The 27,306-nt window shown below is 45.6% G+C and overlaps 1 protein-coding gene across 3 annotated transcripts in view; it reads right to left on the bottom strand.

Moving 5' to 3' along the window:
* Positions 1–23,723: 23,723 nt before the first annotated feature.
* The window catches only part of SLC39A11 (solute carrier family 39 member 11), a 255,447-nt gene continuing 251,864 nt past the window's right edge, over positions 23,724–27,306 (bottom strand). For all 3 annotated transcript variants that reach the window (XM_054047612.1, XM_054047615.1, XM_054047614.1), the window contains 2 exons: positions 26,905–27,063; positions 23,724–25,539 (listed from right to left, as the gene is read on the bottom strand). In XM_054047612.1, the coding sequence (XP_053903587.1) occupies positions 25,461–25,539; positions 26,905–27,063 (238 nt within the window). In that variant the 3' untranslated portion in view covers positions 23,724–25,460. The remainder of the gene's footprint in view (positions 25,540–26,904; positions 27,064–27,306) is intronic.

The following is a 27,306-nucleotide window of genomic DNA, read 5'->3' as shown; positions in this document are numbered from 1 at the left end:
GATCTTTAAAGCTGAGTTGCTTTTAAAAGTACATTGTGTGCTACATTTTTTAGGCTAAATTAATAAGTTAGAGACTTGAAAAGGTGAGCCATCTAAGGTCTATTACAATGGGGGATAAAAAAAAAAAAAAAAGCACCAAGTGATTTTCAAGGAGTCCAGTGATTTAGTGTCTCTCTTTCTCTCCCTACACTTTTTGCCTCCTGCACAAGGATCTATTGAGAAGCTGCAGAACAAACGTTCCCTTATGCAGCTCCAAAAAAAGGCTCCGTCAGTTTGTCTGAGACAGCTGCCTCTAAGCACGCTATGGTTACTCATTAACCGGGTCTCCCAGGGCAGGGGAAAAGGAGTAAACTTAATAGACCCTAAACAAGGAGCAAAAATAAAATAAATAAATCAGGTGTCCTGGGAAATAAAGTGAAGAAAACAGGTGGCCTGTTGGATACCTTTACAGTCAAACACAGAGGGGCATCTAGTCTTCCCATGGCACCCAGGCAGCTACCGAAGCAGAAGGGAACGATAACATTGAGAGTAAATGTATGGGCACAAAAGAATAAGATTATTAAAAGGGGAAGGGAAGAAAGCCACAGGACAGAGAGGCACTTGTGCTCTCCTGCTCTTTATATGCTGACGGTTTAGAGGGGGCGGATTATTTCATTGCAAAGTTGCCCGATTCTGCTCTACACTGGATGAGATTCATTCACTCCCCTTGGACTTTTTGCATTCGAACAGCAGACTGGTTGGAAACAGTTTCCGGTGGGACATCTAACTCCAAACGCCACTAGCCACCTTCCAGGGACTCAGCAGTCGGCTCCCCATCTCCAATCACTAATGTTCTTCTGATGCAGGTTTGGTTCTCACTTGAAAAGGGCCCTGTCCACGAACCATGGCGCTAACCAGCGCCTCCTTCCAAGTGTTGTGGGAACTAGCGCCACATTCGGGGTGCATGCCTGAGGAGAACTGGTTGCAAAGAGCTAATGATGGAGGTCAGGGAGGGAACCCTTGGCCGGCCCCTTTCCTTCGGCAGAGTGGATTTAGAATGGTTTTGTGGCTGAATTTAAATCTATACCAAAACCAATGAAATATTTCCATCAACCCGAAATCGGTATGGCGAGCAAATGGAAAACCAGTTATTTGCCCAGCACTAGCTAGAACGTCAATCTCTTTGGGGGTGGCAATTCCTCTATAACCGCCACTCATCTGAGCCTGCAGTGTAGTATATTCCGAGTCTAAACCAATGCGTTGGGCAGTGACACCTGGATACCCTCCCCGCTTACGTTTGTATGTCACACGGAAAAGCTGCCAGCACTTCCCAGGTGGATCTCTTTCCTCCCACTGGCGAAAGGAGCAGCTGCACAAAAGCCACCTGTGGTGCACGCTCAGCTTGGCTTGAGACAGGAGAGATGCCATCTCTACGTGGTAATGGGTGAATTGCTGGGGCCTGACATCTCACAGTTCCTGACTGAGAACAGTAATTATTGCTGTAGTAAAATGCTGAATATAGCTCACACCAGCAACAATAAATCAGCCCTCCCTGCAGCTCAGAACTTGGTGTGACATAGCCTTGGCTTCCCCCAGAATTAACTCTTTCTCCTCCATTTGCTCATCACTCGGCAAATCTCTGTCTAGGCTAATTACAGTCAATTGGTTATCAAATCCCATTGTACTTTCTCATGGGTTTGGAAACAATCTAGCAATGGCATTCAAAGGAAGACTAGCTCCTAGTCAACCACCAGGTTGACTATCAGGCAGGTCGTGCCTAAAATCAGTAGCAAACCACTACTCAGGCATGGTGTTTGAAGGCCCTATGCTACATTAGATGCTTTCTTTTGGATGAAACATAGCATCTGGATCCTGACCATTTCTTGCACTTGGCTTCCGTTTTTTGCTTGGCCAGATTTTCTGTGACTTTGGGCAAGTCACTTAGCCCATAGATCCCATCGCACATTTTGCAACTGCAAATGTGATGAGATTTTATCTACTTCTATGGCCCCGCATCACTACAGTATCTGAGCCCCTCATAATCTTCAATGCATTTATCCTCACACCCCCCCATAAAGCAGGGCACTGCTGTTATCTGCATTTTACAGATGGGGAAACTGAGGCATGGAATGGCTAAGCGACTTGCCTAAAGTCACAGAAAATCTGGCCAAGCAAAAAACTGAAGCCAAGTCTCTAGTGACCGCCCTAACCCTACACCATCCTTCCTCTGACTAGACCTGTCTCCGTTTCCCCCTGTGCTTTGAGATAGGCAGAATATTCTCTTCTCGTGGTGAACCATCTTGCACAGCTGCTATGCACTTTTAAGCAGTTTCCACTTTTCGCACCCCAAAGGGTTTCTGCTTTTCAGTGGTGGGTGCAGGGAATCCCATCTATATCATTTGGTAAAATATTTTGGGGTCCTTTGATCTGAAAGATGCCATACAAATGTACAGCGTGATGACGATGATTTATAAATGGGGAAGGAGGTTAGGTCACCTGTAGCTGAGAAGATCCTGCAGAACACCTTGCAAATCTTGGGATTCCGGAGTCAACTGCTTCTGCGAAACTCAGCTTCTTCTGCCTAGTGCATATCCTTTCCCGCCACTGCTAGACCTCCCAGCCCAACCAGGCTAGTTTATAAAGGGATACAGAGTAACCTGCATTGCCCAAGGAGATTATCTGCTTTCCTCCAAAAACCAGAACGTAAAGGCAGCCGCATACGCTAATCATGAGAAGGGGGGTGGGAGAAAGATGTAAGAAAGCCATTTTTCCCTCTGCGAGTCAGCTGGTGCTTTAGTGAGACAGGTACTTTATGATTAGATTTTTGTGAAATGCTAAACATCTGGAGCTCGGCATTACAAGGCAGCCTTTGTGCAGCTGGTAAATTATCTGCAATAAACCAGCACTTGTTTCTGAGAGCTTCGAGTCAAGTAAAAAGGGAGGGGTGGGGGGAAGAAAGCAAATAGCTCAATTGCAAATTTCAGACCTTTTCTGAATTCTCACAACCATTTTCCGTGGTTCTGTGGGTGAAGTCAGGTGACTCACTTCCTATGGATTAAAGGGACACTGTCCAAACTGGCTAGCCAAAAATATTGGCGTTACCTTTTTAGTCATTATTTACAACACAACCTTCTCTAAATTCTCTGTTTTTCCCCTTCAAAATGCACTGCTCTTTTTTTTTAAACTACATCAATACAGGCAGTCCAGTGCCCACGAGCAACTGTGCAATAACACCCGTCTGACCCGCCTGCTGCCTACAAGCAACCCTATAATAAGAAGCCAATGTGCACAGCCGTGTGTTTGTGAGCAACCCTACATTAAAATGGAACACAATGCAGTACATACATGCACGTAATCCTGAATACACTCATGTGCTGAGAGTAACTCTATGCAGATGAGCAGTCCCACTGAGCTCAACAGAACTACTCACATGTGTAAAATTAAGCATGTGCTTAAGTATTTAGAGGCTTGACCATATACAGCACAATCTCCTTTCCTTTCTCACCACCTTCGTTCCAGTAGGAGCCGTGGATGCAAAAGGGATGCTGTGCCCACGATTTGAAAAGCACTTTAGGATCTTGGGGGCTGCAAGGTAAAAAATACTAATAAAATAATAATAATGCTAATGGCTAGCGTGTCCCTAAGGCATCAATTGCATTTATCAGAATTACAAGTGAGATGTAAAACAACCCAGGAGTCAACCACTGATTAGAAATATCACAGTGTGTAGAGTTTGGGCCAAACTGCCATCTTACAATTGATTAGGGGTTTGGAACGGGTCCCATATGAGGAGAGATTAAAGAGGCTAGGACTCTTCAGCTTGGAAAAGAGGAGACTAAGGGGGGATAAGATAGAGGTCTATAAAATTATTAGTGACGTGGAGAAAGTGAATAAGGAAAAGTTATATATATATATATATGAGGACTAGAGACCACCAAATGAAATTAATAGACAGCAGGTTTAAAACAAATAAAAAAGTTCTTCTTCACACAGCGCACAGTCAACCTGTGGAACTCCTTGCCTGAGGAGGTTGTGAAGGCTCGGACTATAACTGGGTTTAAAAGAGAACTAGATAACTTCATGGAGGTTAAGTCAGACCAAAGGTCCATCCAACAGAACAGGTAATCATCAAGTGATCCATTCCCTATCGCCCATTCCCAGCTTCTGGCAAACAGAGGCTAGGGACACCATCCCTATCCATCCTGGCTAATAGCCATTGATGGATCTATCCTCCATGAATTTATCTAGTTCTTTTTTTAACTCTGTTATAGTCTTGGCCTTCACAACATTCTCTGGCAAGGATTTCCACAGGTTGACTGCACAAAAGTTTACCCATGAAGCATGCATTAGAGTAACCGGGGCTTTCAATCTAAAATGGTCGTGCCTTAATTTAGGCAGAGTGCTTAGGAAACACCAAGCTCTCAAATAATAAATAGCATATCAAAAGTGACAGTATGTGAAAGTCCAATCACAGAGTTAGCTGTCTTCTCTGATGAGCCCAAACGTTAGCTACAGGCACCGTTATCAAGAGCCACTTCTTCCATGGCGCAGAGCCGCGGATGGTCTCCTGGAGGAAAGGATGGTTCTCTTTCTAACCTGAAGTTTGCTCAGTTGGGATTTAGGGTAGAATATGGAGGGAGATAAAGATGGCAGGAGAGTGATCTTGTAGTTAATGCATAGGACAGGGATTCAGGACACCTGGGTTCTATTCCTGCTCAGCATCTCCAGCATAGGCATAGTTTGACTTGATATTTGGGGGAGCAGCGCCAGTCAGGCCAACGGGGCCGGGCGTGCAGGAGCAAATTTTGAGTCTGCCTGAGGCTTGTAGTTTGGGAGGCAAGGCCGGCACCAGCGCAGCAAGCAGGTGCTTGGGGCGGCCAACGGAAAGGGCCGGCATGTACGGCTCTTTGGCGGCAATTCGGCGGCAGGTCCCTCAGTCCCTCTCGGAGGGAAGGACCTGCCGCTGAATTGCCGCCGAAGAATGAAGCGGTGGCGGTAGAGCTGCCGCCGATCACGGCTTTTTTTTTTTGGCCGCTTGGGGCAGCAAAAATACTGGAGCCGGCCCTCCCCCCTGGGGGAGCAACTCCCTCCTGACCGCCCCCCAAATTACGCCCATGGCCTCCAATTGAGAACAATGGGCCGGGGGGAAGGGGGGAGAGAAGAATTCTCAATGGGAGCTGCTGAATGCGTCTCACAATGTGGCCACTCCACTGAGATGCCTAAAAGGGAGCTCAGTTCTTGGGAAATCTGTGCAGGGCCAGGCACGGCATGCAGGTCTCAAGTCGTAGTTCAGGGCCTTCACCCCGAGTCTCTCCTAATGAAAAAACAAATTCAGGACGTCATGTACAGGCTGGTCCCTGGGTCCTGGCCTTGATTTCCATGCAGGAGGTGGATTTTTCTCTCTCTTACTCAGAGCTCAGGATTCCCCTTGGCTGGTATAGTGGGTAGAGTTTTGTCACGTCTGAATCCCACAAGGGTCCAACATTCAAATGACAGGAAAAGCAGTTCCCAGACCTCAGCCACTTGTGTGAAAATCGCCAGAGGGGTTCCTACAATTGCAAGCCCCAGGAGGTTCCATCCTTCAGAACCATAACTGAGGTAAGATGAGTTTCAGAGTAACAGCCGTGTTAGTCTGTATCCGCAAAAAGAAGAACAGGAGTACTTGTGGCACCTTAGAGACTAACAAATTTATTAGAGCATAAGCTTTCGTGGACTACAGCCCACTTCTTCGGATGCATATAGAATGGAACATATAATGAGGAGATATATATACACACATACAGAGAGCATAAACAGGTGGGAGTTGTCTTACTAACTCTGAGAGGCCAATTAATTAAGAGAAAAAAAAAAAAAAAAAAAAAAAAAAAATTTTTTTTTTTTTTTTTTTTTTTTTCTCTTAATTAATTGGCCTCTCAGAGTTAGTAAGACAACTCCCACCTGTTTATGCTCTCTGTATGTGTGTATATATATCTCCTCATTATATGTTCCATTCTATATGCATCCGAAGAAGTGGGCTGTAGTCCACGAAAGCTTATGCTCTAATAAATTTGTTAGTCTCTAAGGTGCCACAAGTACTCCTGTTCTTCTTTTTGAGGTAAGATGATGTTTTGGTTGCTCCCTTGCTATGTAGCGTGCCGAGAATGTGATACACCTGTCTCAGTCTTCAGGTAGCAGGCAGAGGCCTGCCCTTCCAAACAATGGCCCCCATTGTATCTACACCTCCCACAGCAGTTCCTATTGACTGGGAAGCCCAATCCATCAGCGCCTGTCAGTGCCTCCAATACACACACACACACACACATTGCGCACCACAGGGCCCTAGGCCCCTTCTGATCAGCACTCCTCAACACGCAGGGTGTCAGTCAACTCAGGAGACGAGGGAGGAGGCGACTGTCAGGCTTCACAACCAATCACAAGAAAGGGAGAGAACATTTAAAGAGGGACCTTCTGAAAACACCACCCAAACATGTCACTTTAAAATCATTACGGGTGTTTGTACAGTATTTGTCTCGTTACCTCCCCTGAACAAAACAAGCAACTGACAACAGAAAATCAAGGCACCGACAGAGCGCAGGTGACAAGAGTAAATCCGGAGATAGTCTGCAGCATTCCGCAGAGAAATCATCGTATGCATCCCATTATGTCAGATTTGACGCAGTGTATCAAAGATAATGCCATGCCCATGACAGCCCTGGAGACTGAAGTCCTTTATTATTATTCATAGACCACAGACAGCCGGAGTGCAAGACCCCCCAGTGTTGCCCAGCCGATGTTCCTCAGCTATTATTCATTTGTATTATGATAGCATCTAAGAGGTCTAAAGTCCTGGACCAGGACCAGATTGTGGTAGGCGTTGTATAAACACAGAACAAAGAGTCTCTGCCTCAGAGAGCTTACAATTTAAGTACAAGACAAGAACCAACAGATGGCTAGACGGGCCGACAGGGGAGTACAAGGAAACACTCAGACAATAGAATTGGAGGCGCCACTTCTAGAGTAAATACCCAATTCAGGCCTGGGTCTCTTCTGCCGAGATTGCCTTCAGCGGGCCAGTTGGTGCCGGTTGCATTGATGTGCGTTTGAGATGTGGATGCCTGTTCTCTAGGAGTACGACTGAGACCTGCAGTAATTATTGCACACAGAACACTGATTGGATGGCAACAATTTCGGGTCTCCTCTGACCCTGAGTTTCATTTTCAAAATTTGTTTGGGGTGGAGGAGAGGGGGAATCCAAATCCGTGTCTGGATCTTAATTATATAGCCAAGGGCCGTCTTTCTATCTATATCAATAACTAAATCTACCAGGACCCAACAGAAAACATCTCAGACACACACACTTTGCTTGGGAGGGGAATCATTTTCCTTTTCCTAGATGGAGTTTTGTGGGACAGGATTATCCATCCCTCGTTTTCAACTGACAAGAAACTTGGCTTGCCAACTCCAGGTGTTGCGGAACACAGGCGTGCAAGCTGCCAAACCGAACGAGCCAGTCTTTATGCAAAGAAGGCTATACAAGGAGACATCAGCTTGGGTTACCTTCCAAGAGCTTCCAAACCACAGACTCACGCTCCAACTTTACATCCAGCCAAGATGGATTTCAGTTTTCCATTTTATCAGCTTGTCATCTTGTCTAAATACACTGCACCTAACGCCATAAATTAAGAGACAGCTAAGCTCAGGAGTTTTGCATCTTTCCTTGGAAACGCCTTCTTCGTTGCTTTTCTACAGTTGTTTTCATGAACATTCAGCAGGGTGGGAGATCACGTCAGATGTCAAGTCTTGAGTGCGATGTAGCATGTTGATATCACTCTCCCTTGAATCCAGCAGATGCCAAGGACTGAAAGAACACAGAGACTGAACTATCCTCTCATCCACACAGACACTTCCCCCTTCTAGAATGAGGTCAGGGCACAAAGATGCAATGAGGAAAGTGTGCAAAAAGCTTGTGCATTCTCTCTAATGCAGCTCTTCTCTCATTAAGCCAATAAATAAGAGGAATTCAGTCTCCACAGCCTGGCACCTCGCACAAGCACTCAAACCGTACGTTGTAGTGTGAAAGGCAGAGTCGGTCAGAAGTGCAAGTGACTGATCCACTATCAGAGCCCCAATACAAACATGGTCTTTTTATTGACAGCAGAACCAAATAGACAGTGCGGGGTTGTTTATGTAGGGTTGGACTCCACACACCTCTTACAAGAAACCTGGAAGGGGAAACAATTCCCACAATGAACGAATGGCTTCCACTCACCTTCCTTTTCTGAACTCCCGAGCCGATCTCAATGAGATTCACAGCGCTGGCCGTCCGACGTTTTGAAAAAATGGGATTAGCTTTACAGACAGATATGCAGACATGGGGTAATGTTTTCAAAAGCATGTGGGTGCCTAAATCATTTCAGAACTTGGACCTTGGGCTCATAATTCACTTGGACACTTTGGAAAATGGGTCCCTCCCTATCTTGAGGAGCTTTCCAATTCAGATAACAGAGGCTAGATTGTTCCTATCTGCTCAGTCACTAGCCTCTTTTGCTCTAAAATCTGGCAAAGGGTGATTTGTCCTTGTGAATGTTATTTGGATCACCAGGCTGAATGAAGCTACGGACACACATCAAGCGACCGGGCTCACTTTTATTACAGAATTAGGGCCCAACCTTGCTTCTGTTGAAGTCAGTGGTCAAACATCCCTTGGTTTCCATTCACAAAGGTGGCGATACACATAGCATCCTATCCATAGCCCACCGGAGTCAGACTTCCACGGTCTTCAATGGGCATTGGATCCCGCTCCTAGTGAACTGCAGCTACCGAAGTCCTCTGGATGCCTTAGGAAAACATCTGTTCAGAGAGGATTGTGTTCCTCCAACAGGCTCTCTGCAGTTCCCCCTCCTGAGAATTCAAGGACCACTGTGCCAGACGACTTCATCTGCTCCCATCGCTCACACGCCCGGTCTGCTGGCCCTGCTCCATGACAGCAGATGCTCCTTCAGTGAGAATGCCAGAACTAGGGCCCTACCACATTCACGGCCATAAAAAAGGAGTCGTGGGCCGTGAAATCTGGTCTCCCCCCTGTGAATTACCCTATACTATACAGATTTCATGCGGGGAGCATTTCTCAATTTGTGGGTCCTGACCCAAAAGGGAGTTGCGGAGGGGCAGGGGTGGAAAGGTTATTTTAGGGGGGGCATGGTATTTCCACCCTTACTTCTGCGCTGCTGCCTTCAGAGCTGGGCGGCCGGAGAGCGGCAGCTGCTGGCCAGGCGCCCAGCTCTGCAGGCAGTGGCGCAGAAGTAAGGGTGGCAATACCAGACCAGGCCATCCTTACTTCTGCGCTGCTGCTGGTGGTGGCACTGCCTTCCAAGCTGGGCTCCCAGCCAGCAGCTGCCGCTCTCCAGCTGCCCAGCTCGGAAGGCAGCGTCCCCACCAGCAGCAGCACAAAAGTAAGGGTAGCAGTACCGCAACCCCCCACTACAATAATCTTGTGACTCCTCCCAACTCCTTTTTGGGTCAGGACCCCTACACTTTCAACACCGTGACATTTCGGACTGAAATAGCTGAAATCGTCAAATTAATGATTTTTAAAATCCTATGACCGTGAAATTGACCAAAATGGACCCTGAATTTGGTAGGGCCCTAGCTATATCCAGAGGATTAGGGCCCAGGGCTAATGAGATGCACATGGTCTCTCCACAGGAGCAAACCAGCTCGTTCTACAGAACCCGTCTTCCCTACCCCCCCAGCAGTGACCCTCTCCATCCCCAAATATTTTACCCCTCTGTGGCCTTCAGGGGGATTTGGTGGCTGCTCTCTTCTAGCTATGCCCGGGTCACCTGAGGAACTAGCCCCCTGACATCCACGTGTGTCATACAGGGACAAGAGGGCAGACTTCTCCCCTGCTCTTCCCCTGCCCCCCAAACACACACACCCCCAATAGTCAGAAAAGAAAAACACATACTTCCTTTCTGCCACTGGCAGCTCCAAGGCTAACACCAGGGGCACATATCGCCACAAAGCTTCCAGCACCCAGGCTCTAGCAAAGAACGGAGGAATGGGAGTGGGATATGGACATCCAGGCCCTGAAATAGAGGTTCCCCTGAGCGTGCGAGGCCAACTGCACGAACATCATTGCCCCAGGCCAGCAGGTGTTCATGGATCTGGGCTGACGTTTGCCAGTTTAGCTGGGACTCTCCAGGACTTAGGACGGATCTGGGTTCTAGCGGAGTATTTTGCCCAGATGTTGTCACTCCAGTTGGGGAACAAGCAGAGTGTGAACTGCGTGAAGAGTCAAAGACTGGCTGGAGACTTCTTTTCCTGGCAAGACTGAACTCAAATGGGTGTGGGAGGGGGAAAAGGGAGAGTGTCTCTTTTTCCACCCACCAGTGCTGCCTTTTTATAACAATTACAGGGGCCTCCAGGGCTTTCACACCCAGTCACCTGGGCGTCCTTGTGTTCTTAACAACTTAATTTGTTTAATGACTCGGGAGGCCCTCAGGCCCCCTCAAGCTTGTTGTCTGGAGACAGTTCCCTGGTCTCCAAAGGATTTTTAACAGCAGCACATAAAACCACAGCCCCCACAGCCAGAAAAATGATGGAGAGGTTTCAACACCACGAACAAGAGGAGTTTAAAAATTTCTCCCTCAAAGAACAGGGACCTTTCAAGCGCCAATGAAAGGAGAGGGACCTAATATTTATGCATGCTCTCTCATGGTGAAGGACCTCAAAAAGCTTTGTGGACTATATACCGATATGGATTGTTCATATGCCACTAACAGGCAGCCACCTCTGGGGTGGAACGCAGCAGCTGTTTTACCATGTAGCACCACTCCATGACCTTTTATGAATGACAGGGAAGAAGAAACGTGGAGGGAGCCCACTTTGTCCACCTCAAAGTCCTTAAGATTCACCTCTTACGGGGCCAGCTGAGAACGGGTAGGCCTGGGGCAACCTCTGAGTAGAGAGAATTGAAAAAAGGAATCTGTCTCTCATGGGAAATTCCAATATTTCAACCTCTGTTTTCATTCCAAATCAGGCTAAAAAGCTGTAAAAATCAGAACCATTCAGATTTGGAAATGTCGAAACGTTCTGTTCATGCTGGGTTGGGTCAATGTTAACCCACTCGAGCGCCTCCTAGGGGTCACAGTTCAGGTACCTCAGGCGCTCACCTGCAGGCTGGGCCCCCCAGTGGAACTACATCTCCCAGGTTTGCACTACAGTCTTTCCCTCTGGCTGAGTGCCGTGGTGCATCATGGGAGATACTGAATGGTTAAGTGACTTTCCTGAGGTAACGGCATATAAACGGCAAAGCTAGGAAAATCTAGTTCCTCAGCTTTAGAATTCATGACAGTCACCTTCCTCCCGCCCCAGTTCTTTAGAGCATAAATTTTTCTTTATGACCTAATCTTCCCTTGGCTCTTGAGGACAGCTTTACACAGGGGAAATTCTGCCTCTGTTTTAGTGTAAGGAGCACAGACCTGGGCCGTTTTCTTCCCTAATTTTTCATAAATGATTTTTGGAGAGGGGGGTGTTGGTTTTTGCTTTGGGCACAGTAAAACAATTGTGTAAGAAGATGGTGGGGAAGGCATCTGTCGGGGTTTGTAATCGTTTCACTGTTCATGTAAGAACATGAGAATGTAATATATGAGAGTGATTCAAACAACTCCTCCGTGTTATCCAGCACCGGTAATACACAAGAGCTTTTCAGTTATTATTGGGGTTTTGTAAAATTACATTAAAATGTTTCATTTAGACTCGCTGTTTCCTGTTCTCTAATATCCCCCTGTAGAAATAGAAACCACGAGGACAAATGCCAGAAATCCCAATAGGGTATTCACCAAAATCGTACCCAGAATTCCCCCTCTTCCCTTCCAAGAAGGATGGCACCTTTCGCTGTTGAACCTTCCCACGAAAAGAAGCCATTCACATACCCGAGCCAGAGCTGTGTGGAGAAGAGAAATTCCATTGCACTAAGGATTTCAAGATTTCAAAAACTGTCTTTGTTCCAATTCAGAATAAAATGCATAAATAAATAAATTAAATCAAAGTTCTGTGCAAAAGAAAATTCTGCAAAAAAATCATGTCAATTTGATGAAAATGTTTTGTTTTGATTGAGACTTTATGTCGTACGATATTATAATACATGACACGAAATGAAAAGCAATTCAAAACAAAAAGTAGTTTTGTTCTGCAAATGTCAAAATGGGACATTTCAACATTGTCAGAACACTCCTACCCCAACCCCCCGGAAATGAAATTTTGGCAAAAATCAACATGATTTTGAAGCATTTAGATTTCGACGGAACAGTGTTTTCTGACAGAAAACTGTTCTGACCACGTGGTGCCCAACAGCTCTAACCATGGTATAAAAGGTCAATGGATCTCACACACACACCTTGCAAAAACATTCAACCAGGGACAGCAGCAGTGAGCAAAATCCTTCAGAAGGGCATTGCCCAGTAATGTCTGCAATGGCTCAGAGAGCAGGGCTGATGTGGTGCAATCTCACTGGCTTCTCTCTCTAGTACAGTCAAAGCCCAAGACAAACACCGGCAGGGTAGACTCAGTTCTTCACTGCTCCAAGGGGAGTGCAAGGTAACGTAGGGTCAAGGGCAGCTCAGCAGAGAGGGAGGTGAAGGGAGATCAGACGAGACCCCAACACTAAGGTCCTATCTGCACCGACATTAAGGCCTACATTTTCAGAAGGCCGGTCTCCCTTGGCACCTACAAATCCCTTGGCACCCACAATATTTTCACCTGGAAGGACACAAATATCATGCCTGCAGACAGAGAATCCGGAGCTCATCATTGCTGGAAATTTGAAGACCCCATGACACTAGATATCAGAACAAAGCAGCGTCCTGAGCCAACAACTCCCTTCTCTTCCCGCGTGGCTCACTGACCTCCACTCCAGAAGTGGGCACATTTCTGTGGAGCAATATGCAGAAGAGCGTTGCAATGCACTCTGGGATGAAAAGCGCTAGAGAAACGGTGAGGGGATATCATCTCCCCGCAAAAGACTCAGAAATCTGCAATCAAGGAGCTGAACTGTACCTTTGCTCTTGCCTTAGGAGCCAGCATGTGTGTGAGAGAGTCTTGATTTTAATTGCAACCAAGTTGCCAAGTATAACAAAGTACCCATAAAAAGAATAGAAGTCATTTTGTGTTAAGGTTCTTTTTTCTCCTAAGGGGGGGAGGGGAGGGCCAAGGAAGGGAGGTGAAATCAGTGTTTCTTTGTATGCGGTGACTCAGGTGCTACAATCTACCCTGGGTGCGCGTCCTGCATGCCCCAGTAATTTTTTGTGCTACGTTCTGTTTTATGGCATCAGCTATAATAATGGGATTATTGTTCAGTTGCGTGCAAAGCTCTCGCCTGGGGTTTCTGGTCCCCGCCCACTCCCTAGAAACCACAACCGTGTTCGGCTGCACCTTCTCTCCCCGCTCCTCCCCTCCACCCCCCCGCTTTGCAGGTAAACATTGGGCGTCCACACGCAATCCCTGCGAAAGGAGGCCCTGCCCCAGTTCTCACTCGCACTGAGGCGGCCTTGGGCGATAGCATCGCCCCCAGCATTCCTGAACCCTGACTCAGCAATAAGCGCCGTGAAGCAACGTGCTTTACCTGGCTCAGCTGACGCAGCCTCATTTGCTCTCTCCTCCCCCCGCCATCACCCTTTCTTCCCTCCTGTGCCAGAACGGACAAGGACGGGTAGGAGAGCCATGCCTGCTGCAGGCAGTGGAGGAAAGTCACCCAGGAGAGCGGAGTGAGGGGAGAGAGCTCAGGAACTCTGCCCTCCGGCCTATGACTGAAGCTGGGAAGTAACACGTAGTCTCTTCCCAGGGCCGTGTGTCCTTTAGCATGACCCCGTGTCTCCCGGCGCCTTCCAGGTCTCCTCAGAAACCAAACATTCAGCACACAACATTCGCTTGCCCAAGTTTTCGGGCACCTAAAAGGAACAACTCCGCCAAAGTCAGAGACAGAGGCCGCAGCTGGCAACAGTTCAGAGGCAGATGCAGAAAGCTTCCCCAAAGCATGGATGGAAGAAGTGCCCCGGTTCCATTTGATTTGGTTGGGGATTGGTCCTGCTTTGAGCAGGGGGTGGGACTAGATGACCTCCTGAGATCCCCTCCAACCCTGATATTCTAGGATTCTAGGATTCATCTCTAGCAAAACACAGGCACAGCCGAGGCGGCACGCTGCAGGAGCCTGGATCCGTGAGTGCTTCACTGAAACCAAAACTGCATCTTCTGCTAACTACAGATCAGTGCTGGGAGCTGGACAGACAAGGAAGGAAGGAGACAGTTTCTGCCCCAGAGAGCTCACAGAGACGCAACAAGAAAACAGCCCGGTCAACCCAAAGCATTCAAACGTTGTCAGTCAGCCCCCCACAAAAACTGTGAAATTGGCTTAAAAATCAAGAGGTTTTAAGAACAGTACATTTACAGTTTTTTGCATTTACGTTTTTAGCCTTTAGGTCACATTTTCAAGCTGCTCTGCACAACCGGGAGAGCTAGAAACACACTTATTTTTGTAAAAGGAACTGAGATTCCAGCGTATTCACAGGATTCCAGGAATTTGAGGAAACGCACCAAATACTGAAAGGCTCACAATAAAATGGCGACCGTTGGCAACAGAGGGGAAATGTGGCTTGAAGTTTTTTTGGGCTTTCAGGATTCCGCACTGCTCCAGGGACTGACACCCTGAGGGCTGCCCACAAGGTGCTCTGTCGCCCAGAGCCACCCCATAGAGCTATGCCCGGTTGTCCTGCCTGTTCCTGCTCCCGACACACCCCTGCACATGAGCTTGCCATGTAGAGGGCGGGGCAGAGCCATCTTTCGTGGCCTGGCACATGGGCTGAGCTGGGGGAAATTCTTCCAGGCCAGAGCCAGGCGAGGGGAGAGCAGAATCCCCAAACAGAAGGAAACATGCGAGTGCAGAGGGGGTGGGTTGGAAGAAGGGAGTTTAGGTGAAAAGTAGACTCCTATGCTTGTCATTTGCCTACCCAATCCTGGGTGGTAGCGATCTGTAGTCACCAAGGTACAAGTAGGCGTTAAGGAAGACTTTAAAAGAGGCTACTGGGACAGCTGTATGAGTTTTCCCCATGCTATTATGATAGGCATGGGGGGGAATGTGTAGGTACTTGAGGGAGAAGCAGATAGGCTGTGATCAAGACTGCGTCACTGACAGAACATTGGTGGGGTCGATGGCTCAATTAACAGGTCTTCATTTGAAATTGGACTGGACGTCAGGAAAAGCAGGTTGTGTGTGCACGCGTTCTGCCACTCCTGGAGATGCCCCGACGGTGAAAGTGCAGAGGTGGTTCAGGCCAGTGCAGCTCACACTTTCCCATGAGTCACCCCCTTGTCGGAAGCAAATTGCCAGTAGGCCACCAAATTGCCCTCTTGTCCCCAAAGCAGTTCTGGCAGCCCAACCCGGGCACATCTTGGTGCGTGAGAAACAGCTGCTTTCCTTTACACGGTCCCAGCCTGAAATAATCCCCTCAGTCACCTAATCCAGAGATAAATACATTTACAATGCAGAACACCTGAGCTATCAGCACTACCTCAATACATCACTTAGTCATAAACCCAGCATGGCTATTGTCTCGGGGCAGTAATTGTGTTTGCAGAGGAGTTTCCCAACGAGCTTGCAGGCTGTATGCCTACCAATTATTAACTCTTGGTACCCCATAAAGTGTCAATCACCATCCAAAAGGGAAATGTCTCTTTAGTTCGGCTTCTAAAAATAAGCACAGGTTAAACAGATAAATACCAACGCTTGCACTTCTCTAGCACCTTTCATTCCGGATGTTCTTAACGGGCTACACGAATCCTACAGACTCTATGCCCATGCACGCACGCATTATATAATACTGACGAATGAGTCACTTTAACCACTGCTGAAATGCAGCCATCTCCGAGGGGAACGTGGGAGCTGTTCAGCAGCATCCAGCAAGATTTAGGGATGGGACACCGAAGAGGGAATTCAGGAAGAGGAAATGTACTGGAAGCTACCTGAATTCAGGGAATTTGGTCAGGATGTCAGGGGACAAATTCTGATCATAGTTACACTGATGTAAATGCACTAATTTAATTGCCTTCAGTGGAGTTACTAGGGAGCTGTATCAGTGTACCAGAGATAACTTGGCCTGGGGCATTGGTGCATGCTACACGTACATTATTAATAGCTTGAGTGCAAACTGTTCCTCTGAATGTTTCCATCGAGTTTAAGGCCAGATGGGACCATTAGATCATCTGGGCTGACCTCCTGTATATCACAGGCCATTAATTTTTACCCAGATACTGCTATATTAAGCCCAAGGACTTCAGTTAGACTAAAGCATTTCAATCCTCAGGAGACCAAAGAGGGAAGAGAACAGGAGAGACCAAAATGCCACCAATGCCCCAGGCCCCTGAAATGACGGTTAATGTTGTCCATATAAGGAAATATGAACAGCTGACAAGTTTTGTCTTTAAATTTGCTTTCCTTTTCCCATAAACCACTATACCGATTGTGATGTTTTTAGAAACAACATTTCCTTTTACTGGGGAAAAAATGCATGAAAGCATCCCAAAGTCTAAAAGGTTAACCACGGCCAACTGTTTTTGCATAGGATTATAAAACCAAAATCAGAGTAATCAGAACGAAAACCAATGGAGAAATCTGCATATCAGATTTAACTAATAAAGTTATAAAAATCTACACTGGATCCATCAACACATACTTATTCATAAAAACTTAAGATACTGCTGCAATGAAAGTCAATGGGAGTTTTGCCATAAACTTCTGCGGGAGCCAGCCCTTAATTTTTGAAAAGAGGACCACAAATTAAATCTATTTCCACAGTCAGAGGGCTGCCAAAACTACCAAATGTAAGAGAATCCCAACGTTTTCATTTTGTGATTGCACAGCATGTGTTGGGAATAAAAGGGGGCAACAACCTGACTTACTACCTGGATACAGAAAACACAATGAGTTTTCTTTGTGAAACATTTTTTGAGGAGTGAGTGTTTCAGAGATACAAGTGAAAGGCTGACAAGCTAGTACTAATATCCATGAGGAATTGCAAGGGATTTAGATAGTTGTTTAGTTGAGACTATGAAAAACATGCAAGTCTCCTCTTTGTTAATATAGAATTGCAAACCCTAAATGCTACAAAATCATGAATCAGGCCCCCCAAAATCAGGAGAATTTTTTAAAAGGTAATAAATGTGGGAGATCTTTTTCTTAGTATCCTGAGGTCATATTTGCAAGCTTTTGTCTGCAACCATCAGTATTAGAAATTTACTATGTTATTTTTTTTTTTTTAATGAAGACCGAGGTTCTCAGGTATTCATATAAATCTGGGGCTTTAAGCCAAACATAAAACATTGCAAGACTAGCAATAAAATCACAAGAGTTGGCCACACTGTTACTAATAGCGTTTTTGCCTGCTATTAGTTTACTTCTTGCTTATAAAGAGGTGTATTTGTTAGGGAAAGAGGAAAGCATAGTTGTTAGGAAATGTTTGCATACAGTGATTGCTTCTTATTAAACAGTCAACATTCATCAACAGTTCCTTTGGGAACGGATCCAACTCACTGATCTTCACTGAATCAATGGAATGACATCCATTAATTTCAACGGGCTTTGCATCAAGTCCCTGTTGACCTTTCTCGACGTGCAGAGAAACACTGCAGTGTCTTCAAGAGACCAACATGGAGTAAATGTTGGTAACATGCTGGCTGTTTAAGGAGGACCACTGGAGTGGAAATGAGCAACCAGAATGCAATATGTGAGAGATCAAGAGTAAGGAGTCTCTGACCAAGGAGAAATTGCAAGCATAAAAAAAAATAAAAGATGCTTAATCCTTGATTTTTCAGAAAATCTGCCGGTGAGTTGCATGCACAATAACTCAGTGGGTACAAAAACTAACTGCTCACACTCTGAGAAATAATTCTCATTGGCACGAAACGCCACGACTGCACATCTGATGGTAATTGTATGTTCTGTGGTTTCCTTTTGCTCCCATCACTCAATCCTTAATTGTGTGCCTAACCTGGCTGAAATGGAAATATCCTCTCCCCCCTGTGGACAAGGCCTACATGCTTACTCAACTCTCTTATATGCCATATGCCTCATTACGTAATTTGAGTGGTGCAGGGGCCTTGCATTGGCTTTCTGCAAAGTGGCAAATTCCATCCTCTTTCAATACCTGGCCCCTCTTGATTGTAATGGGCACTCAGATGTGTGTGCCATGCTAAAGACAAGAAAGGACAATGAAGTGAGAGGATGATCCAGTGGTTAGGGTGTAGTCTGGAACTTTGGAGGCTCCGGGTCATTTCATGCACTGCCACAGACTTTTGGCAAGTCCCTAACAATCAGATTTTTTTAAAGGTATTTAGTAGGGCTGTCAAGCGATTAAAAAAATGAATCATGATTAATGGCACTGTTAAACAATAATACAATACTATTTATATAAATATTGTTGTTTTCCGACATTTTCAAATATCTTGATTTAAATTACAACAAGAATACAAAGTGTACAGTGCTCACTTTATATTTATTTTTTGTTATAAATATTTGCACTGTGAAGACAAAAGAAATAGTATTTTTCAATTCACTTAATACAAGTACTGTAGTGCAATCTCTTTATCATGGAAGTTGAACTTACAAATGTTGAATTATGTACAAAGAATAACTGCATTGAAAAATAAAACAATGTAAAACTTTAGAGCCTACAAGTCCACTCAGTTCTACTTCTTGTTCAGCCAATCACTCAGACAAACAAGTTTGTTTACATTTGCAGGAGATAATGCTGCCTGCTTCTTATTTACCTGAATGTCACCTGAAAGTGAGAATAGGCATTCGCATGGCACTGTTATAGCTGGCGTTGCAAGATATTACATACCAGATGCGCTAAAGATTCATATGTCCCTTCAAGCTTCAACCACTATTCCAGGGGACATGCACCCATGCTGATGATGTGTTCTGCTCGATAACGATCCAAAGCAGTGTAGACCAACTCATGTTCACTTTCATCATCTGAATCAGATGCCACCAGCAGAAGGTTGATTTTTTTTTTTTTTGGTGGTTCGGGTTTTGTAGTTCCGCATCGGAGTGTTGCTCTTTTAAGACTTCTGAAATCATGCGTCACACATCATCCCTCTCAGATTTTGGAAGGCACTTCAGATTCTTAAACCTTGGGTCGAGTGCTGTATCTATTCTTAGAAATCTCACATGGGTACCTTCTTTGCATTTTGTCAAATCTGCAGTGAAAGTGTTCTTAAAACGAACAACATGCTGGGTCATCATCCGAGACTGCTATAACATGAAATATATGGCAGAATGCAGGTAAAACAGAGAGCAGGAAACATACAATTCTTCCCCAAGGAGTTCAGTCACAAATATAATCAATGCATTACTTTTTTAACGAGCGTCATCAGCATGGAAGCATGTCCTCTGGAATGGTGACCAAAGCATGAAGGGGCATACAAATGTTTAGCATATCTGGCACATAAATACCTTGCAATGCCAGCTACACAAGTGCCATGCGAATGTCTGTTCTCACTTTCTGGTGAAATTGTAAATAAGAAGCGGGCACCATTATCTCTCATAAACGTAAATAAACTTGTTTCTCTTAGTGATTGGCTGAACAAGAAGTAGGACTGAGTGGACTTGTAGGCTCTAAAGTTTTACATTGTTTTGGTTTTGAGTGCAGTTATGTAACAAAAAAAAAATCCACATTTGTAAATTGCGCTTTCACGATAATGCGGTTGCACTTCAGTACTTGTATGAGGTGAATTGGAAAATACCATTTCTTTTATCATTTTTACAGTGCAAATATTTGTAATAAAAATAATACAAAGTGAGCACTGTACACTTTGTATTCTGTGTTGTAACTGAAATCAATATATTTGAAAATGCAGAAAACCATGCAACATATTTAATAAATTTCAATTGGTATTCTATTGTTTAACAGTGCAATTAAAACTGCAATTAATCACGATCAATTTTTTTGAGTTAATCGCATGTGTTCACTTTGATTAATTGACAGCCCTAGTATTTAGGTGACCAAAGATGCGATAGTCACAGAGTAAGATTTTCAAAAGCAAAACCCAGGCTTATTATTCCCAATGATATCAATGGGAGTTAGGTACCTAGATGCTTTTGAAAATCTTGAAATGCCTATCTGCATTGTCAGACACCTAAACATCTTGATATATATGGCCTTTGGTCTCTCTGGGCCTCAGTTTCCCTTGTATAAAAATGGAATAATTGTACTCGCAAGTGTGTTCTAAGGGTAAATGCATTGAAGGTTGTGAGCTAGTTGGATGGTACAGTAATGAGCCTAAAATTAATACCCAAGACTGAATAACGTGAGATAATAGAGGCACCGTTCCTGCAAAGATTTCTGCATGTTCTTAATTTTATGGCCTATGATTAGTGTCATTGAGCTAATTAAAGTTGAGCACATGCAGAAATCTTTGCAGCAGTGAGGTCTAACTGCGTATTCTATAGCGGCAGGACATTCAACTGTAGCCTTTTTATTAAATGTCAGCTGGCACGGCGCGTCTTCTCCAGGCAGAAATATTGTGTAACCCTGCAGCATTTGGCCTTATTTGTACTTAACCAGGGTACCGAGTGGGTGTAAGTATTTATTAGCTAAGTTCTTTTGGGGTTAGCATGTGTTTGGAGGATGTTCATGTGCATGTTGCACAAGACATTACATGTACAGCAAAGTTGAGATACTTTCTGCCTTGAATGTATAAAAAACCAAAGCAATAAAGCAAGCTAACCTCATTTCCATCCCATGCACTCTCCAAATGTTCCACCACCAAGACTGGCAAAGATCTTAAGTCTAACTACTCATATAAGTGAAGCTGGCACTTAACAAGGGTCCCATTAAGGTTGACGAGATCCATGTTTATTTTGTGTAAGGAAAACAAGAACGTTTCCATTTGCCCTGTGCCATTCATTTCAGGATCTTACAGAATTTTGCAAACCCCTAATTAGCCCTCTCCACACTCTTGGGAGGTGGCTAACTATCACTGTCCCATTTTAGTGATGAGAAAACGGAGACAAAGGCCCAAATTTTCAGAATCCATCCAGTGCAATGTTGCCTCAGGCTGCAGACCCCTGGGCATGAGCACAGTAATGGATCATTAATACTGATCAATGAAGATACCGTGGAGAACACCCTGAGTAACAGTGAACATTTCTGAGCCACTCGCTCATTCAACTCTGATCAGGACTTAAATCCAGACGGCAAGGGTGCCTGTTTAAAATGGAACCAGCAGCTTGTGCCAGTTATTGGGGGATGGGACCGCCACACCAGGTTCTCTCAGTCAGTAAGAATCAAACACAGCATTGTTCAACATCGCTTTACAGCAGCACCTGCCCTGTGCCAGGTGCTTTCCAAACACTCACAGATGCCCTGTCTCTGCTCCAAAGAGCTCCCCATCTAAAAGGCAGTCACGGAAGTTAGTGTCAGGAATGGGGTCCTGCAGCTGGGCCTGGGATCAGCCAGCTAACCGCAGCGGAAAGCCCTCCTTGGCCAGATTGCCTGAGTCCAGAGGTAGCACTTGGCCAGTGGCTGCTCAATGCTTACACCTGTGGCTGCCTTGCCCCCAGCCCTGCTCCAGTCTGCTCAAACCCTGCACCTTTGCCCCAGCTCCAACCACTAGGCAAGACTGCCCACACCCCAGTCCCCGCCAGTTAGTGGAAGGGGAACAATAGGCCATTATACATAGGACACCAGGCACACAGAGTACATCAAAGAAACTTGGAAACAAAATTTGTTAGTCTCTAAGGTGCCACAAGTACTCCTGTTCTTTTTGTGGATACAGACTAACACGGCTGCTACTCTGAAACTTGGAAACAAAACCGTCCCATGGTTCTTTATTTTATCCTGATACCCGATTCACCTCAACATCTTGCCAGTCTTAACGGTAGAAGGTAAAAAGCTCTCTCAGATACTTGTATGCCTTCTATGACCCTGTGACCCACCCTGGCAATCTTTAACGTATTTATCCTCCTCACAGACTGGGCAGTGCTATTACCCCAATATACAGATGGGGAGTTGAGGCACAGAGAGACTGTCCAAGATCACACAGGAAGTAGGTGGCAAAGGAGGGAACTGAATGCAGCTCCCTCATGACCCCAGCTAGCATTCTAACTACCAGGCCATCCTTCCTCTCTATATTATATCTCAGTTCAATATCCTTATGACAGTCAGTTTCTTCCTGCAGTAACAGCTGTATCCCAGAGTGACAAGCAGTACAACTCCCCACCATCTCGTGCCAGGTGGCAGCATGTTTATATTGTATTTGCTTAGAACACCGTGTTTTCATTGACAGCTATTGTTCCCAGGCATAATTTCAGGTCTGGACTTCAGCCAGACGCTCAATCACAAGAAGACAGACGTATATAATTTCCCTTCACCTCTGGGGCACAAACAGAAAAGAAAGGTTTTCATGTTATTTTCTACAATACCCTTCCACCCCCATTTCTACAGGTCGAATGTTCATAATGATCTTGGCTGGCTACATCTAATGCAGGATTAAAAGCATTATGCAATGTCATCTCTCAGCCATCTGAGGGCAAGGTTTTCTCTAAATAAATAATGGGTTTTTTTTGTACCAAGTCACACCACACGCCAGAACTCAAATCAGAACACGCTGCTTACGAAGACTCCACTGCAAAATCCTGACCTGGGGACACTCCAAACAACACCCACCAACCCAAAGGCGTCTACCCTTTACATCCAGGCTCCTGGTTTAAAATGAAAAGCCAAAGTCCTGACAGACTTTGAACAATGTTGTCAGTCCAACCAGCTTGTCTATCGGCTTGATTTTCAAAGATGCTGAGCACCAGCCGCTCCCACTGACCCCATGGGTTGAGGACCAGGGCTCACCTCTTTAGAGACTACATGGTTCTATGGACAGGGTACAGAACTGGCTTAAGCAGCCTTGGTTCTCTCTCTCGCTCACTGTTGGGCCTTGGGCAAGTCACCTCTGTGCTGAAGCTGACCTGTCTGTTCCACAGGGATAATGGTACTTCCCCCTACCTTTGGTCAAAGCCCTCTGAGGTGGCCACATGGAAGTAGCAATTCTCATGGGCCACGCTTTCAGTTCCTTTGCCGCTCTGAGGTCCACAGGACAGGTAAAGAATGGACATTGATGGCGGGAACTTCCCCACATGTGTGCCTCAATCTTCTTTTGGCGGGATCACCTCCAGGGTCTAGAACAGAGATCACCTTCTGTTTCAACTCCATCCTTGGCCTCTGCCAAGACTGCCAACCAAACTGCCAATTAACACCCCTTGGGATGGCGGACTTTGTTGTATGGATACCAAAGATGACATCCCGGTTCCACCGAAGTCTATGGCAAAAAACTCGCTTTCACCTCAAGTGGGGCCAGGATTTCACCCCTACTCGCTAAGGCACTTCTTTTTATTATTTCTCTAAAGCCTCAGGAGCTGACAAGTGTCAGATGCAGGACTTGATGGATCAATGATTTGATCTGGCATGGCAAATCCAACGAACAGTGAATCTAGATATTGATGCCAGCTGATAGGACTTCTCTTTGAAGAGGTTACTCTTTGGTGATGGGGAGTGGGGGGGAAGAAGGTGTTTGTTGCATCAAGTGCGTTATTTTTGGTCTGTCTCAGAATAAAGACCTCAGGCAAACCGGAAAGAATCGAATTAAGAGGAAGGAATATACTAAAATGCAGGGAGGAGAGCAAAAGGGAAGGATTGACTGCAGCAAAATAAGTCAGCAAAGACTCTGAATTTCCCATTTATTGAAACTAATCACAGTTAAAAGGTCACGTCCGTTGGCAACCAGCATTTTTATATTATTCAGAACGACATACAAATAAATACAGACAAAATCCAGCCAACGAACTGAACCGAACCACAATTCCATGGTTTTAACTTAGTTCATTAGTACCTAGTCCTCTTGGCTGCATTCCTACAGCCTCTCTAAGAGGATCTACTTATCGTTTACTGGGAGACTGTCTCCGGCGTACATAACCCATGACTCTCAAGAGTGAATCTCTGTGGCAAACATATTACAAACATGAGCCTGGAGGGCTTGAGCTACCTAGATATCAGCCAGGCAATCAGGCTATTTACTATGCCGGCCCAAGTGTCTAATCAAACCCCATTTTGATGGGGGAGAACAGCCTGCCTAGAAAGTGAACCGGGATGTGTGTTCTCTGTCATTATCTTGACTTCTGCTTTTCATTATTCAGCTTAGTATTAAACAGTTAAATTCCATCATGCTCATTGTGTGAGTGCGTGTCCGTCTAAGAGGAGCAGGGCTGATCTGTTAAAACAAGCGACTCGGCCTGTTTGGGAACCATTGTTAGCCAAACACACGCTTGGAACGTGGGAGAAAAAATGCCAAGGTGGTGCATTGCGGAGCATCCACGTTGGGCAATGAATTAATCGGATGAATGCTGGGGAAAATGAGAGTTGTCGTGAGGACCAGATTTATCCTTCGAAAGCTAACGTGGACTCCTTCACTGGGGGACCATGCTAACAGGCCAACTTCCGGGAAGAGCATAAATCAACACTTCACGGAGTTTTTCACTCGGATTTAAAACAGCAACCATAACACAGCAATTTATGAAACAAAACCATAGGCTCAAGTGGATAATGAACCCTGCTATCCAACAGTCACGTAGCACCTTACGAACAAATCTGTATAACCACAGCTTGCATCCTAAAAGATTGAACATTAGAAAACAGATGTCTTCTTTCAATTTTTTGGAAAGGCAAAGAATTCCCCATTGGACTATACTGGAGTTAAGGCCCCATTAAGAAGACATATCCAGCAGGGAAAACTGGTATCTTCTCGGCTTCTATATCTTGATATGATTCTCACAAGGTTTCTTTTTTTGTTGGTTCAGATTACTTGTATCCATCAAAATAGCTGATGCCACTGAAAATTTCTCAAGCCCCAGCAGTATGTATTAGACATGCTGCTACACACCTATTTGTGAAGGTTCCCATCTTAGTGCTGGGACTTCCTACTTCTAAGAGAGAGTTCAGAAGTTCAGACACTACACAAACTTACCCATCAATTGTTCTTCTATTTAATCAGGAGCCTCTTTAGACATTTGACTATGACTCTCTTACTGCATACAGAACAAGTATGGTCAAAACCAAAAGAGCTTTGACCATTACGGAAATGCCCCAAAATCGGAGGAAAAGTAAACACAAACTGCGGCCTGGCTGATATATGTCTTATCGATGACCCAGTTGAGAAGAGAAAGAATTTGGTGGCAAAGGAAACCCAGGACCTGCAAGGAGCCACCAATGTTTGTGCTTTGAAAACAATCAATGTTATGTTACAGCAAAATATATATATATAAAATCATAGATAATCAACACCAAACTAATCAATATATATATATATAAAAAAAAACTAGAAGAAGAAAAGTTTCCAGTTCCAACTGCTGCCATGTAAATTGCTCGGCTCTCATCTCCCGTTGGCCAACAGTAAATCCACCCTTATCCAAGTCCAACATCCAGGGACATCATCACCACAAACCCTAAGATGGAGGTCCAGGAAGCCAGCTTCCCGTTGCCACTGTAAGGAGGAAAGGAGAGGGAGTGAGCACTTCTGTTTCAGACGACAGCAGAGTTGTCTTTATTTCTCCGCTATGAAAAGAAGGGAATCTTCCAAAATCCTCTTTATTCCCCCATCTCTTTGAAGGCCTTACATCATGCTGATCCTTCCCTCCAGTCAAAATAAAACTCACCCAAGCTGTTCCTTTGGGAGATAGAGTCAAGGGTGCTTCCCTTCCTCAGCCCCTGAGAGCTCTTGCACCCCACCAACTAAGCTTAAGCTCTCTCAGCCACTGAACCACCTCAGAGACAGGCTGAGCCATCTTGGGGATTTAGACATGCAATTCCATTCAAATGAATGGGGGACATGTCTGACTCCCCTAGGTGGCTTTGAGAATCTTAACCACAGATCTCAAATGCAATTTTCTCCTTTAAAGTCTCACTGAGGCAATAAACGGAGTCAGGGAGGGACAGACTCATTCTTTCCTGCATTACTTATACATAGTTCCTAAGCTAAAGGTGGGGAGCTGACACCCCTTATAGCTAGTAGCAGGGCCGGCTCCAGGCACCAGCCTAGCAAGCAGATGCCTAGGGTGGCCAATGAAGAGGGGGGCGGCATGTCCGACTGTTCGGCGGCGGGGCCCATCCCCACCCTATTTGTTTCTCTCACCCACCTGTTGTGTTTAAATTGTGTTTAAATTCTTCAGAGCCAGGACAGTCCTTCCTAGTATTTTCATACAGCACTTAGAACAATGGGGTCCAACCAGGTTTGGGGACAGTGTTATCACAATACAACAGTTCAGTGATAACAGTTTCAAGCCACATGCATTGAGGGACAGCTCCAAAAGAGCCACCCCTGCTACATCTCACACCGGTTCAGTGACTTGCAACCCGATAATTCCTTCAGCAAAGCAAATGCATTAAAAAAAAGAACTCTTTTCCAAGAACATTCACAGTCTGAAACGATGACAGCAGCAAACGTCTGCCCATCTTGATCAAAAATGAGGAGAGCGGTCAACCTCCTTCCAGTTCATTATGGCTTTTGAATCCTGTTGCTCGCTGGAAATGGGCTTTCACACATGTTGTGCCACATGGTATAAGCCAGGGTGTGGATGGAACCAGTTTTTAAGAACACGTCTCTGAGGGGTGACCGTTGTTGGCCAATGGCTGAAATGCTATTAACAGTGCTAGCTTGTAAAGTGGCGTGTGCCCTCTCAATGCAAATGCTCTCTGGTCCTCGTGGATCAGACCCCAAAGAGTTCCTTTGCACTACAACATTCCCTTCCATGGGACGAGGAAGGACAGAGAATTTAGTCACAAGCAAAGGCCAGCCAATGAACATGGCTTCAGGGTGTTGGCAGCTCGGGGGCAGAGCAATTTCCCTCACCTGGTTTGTGCTTCTGGGATGATGTCATCCATGACCACATAGACCATAGCACCGGCAGCAAAGCCCAAGGCATAGGGGAGGAGGGGTTCTGCCAGCACCATGGCAAAGGCACCAAAGACACCAGCTAAAGGCTCCACCATGCCGCTTAGCTGTCCGTACCTGTAAGAGAACCAAGATCAAAAGCCCAGAAGGGACACAGGAAATCCTTCTTTTATCCCTTTTTGTACCCAACATAGTGCAGGTGTTTATTGGACCCCGAGGGCCCAATTGGCCCATGCAGGACATGGATACGTCCCATTAAATGGAGGTACGAAGTCTGTAAATGCAGAATGCACCTGGCAGGTTCTGATTAGCATTAGGCTGCCCTGCTTTCGAGAGTGCAGAGTGGATGCAAACCTGCTT

Source organism: Malaclemys terrapin, chromosome 13 (genome assembly GCF_027887155.1).
Source record: "Malaclemys terrapin pileata isolate rMalTer1 chromosome 13, rMalTer1.hap1, whole genome shotgun sequence".
In the NCBI taxonomy this organism is placed as follows: Eukaryota; Metazoa; Chordata; order Testudines; family Emydidae; genus Malaclemys; species Malaclemys terrapin.
Note: the sequence above shows the minus strand (reverse complement) of the source record. Positions and strands in the feature narration are given on the sequence as shown.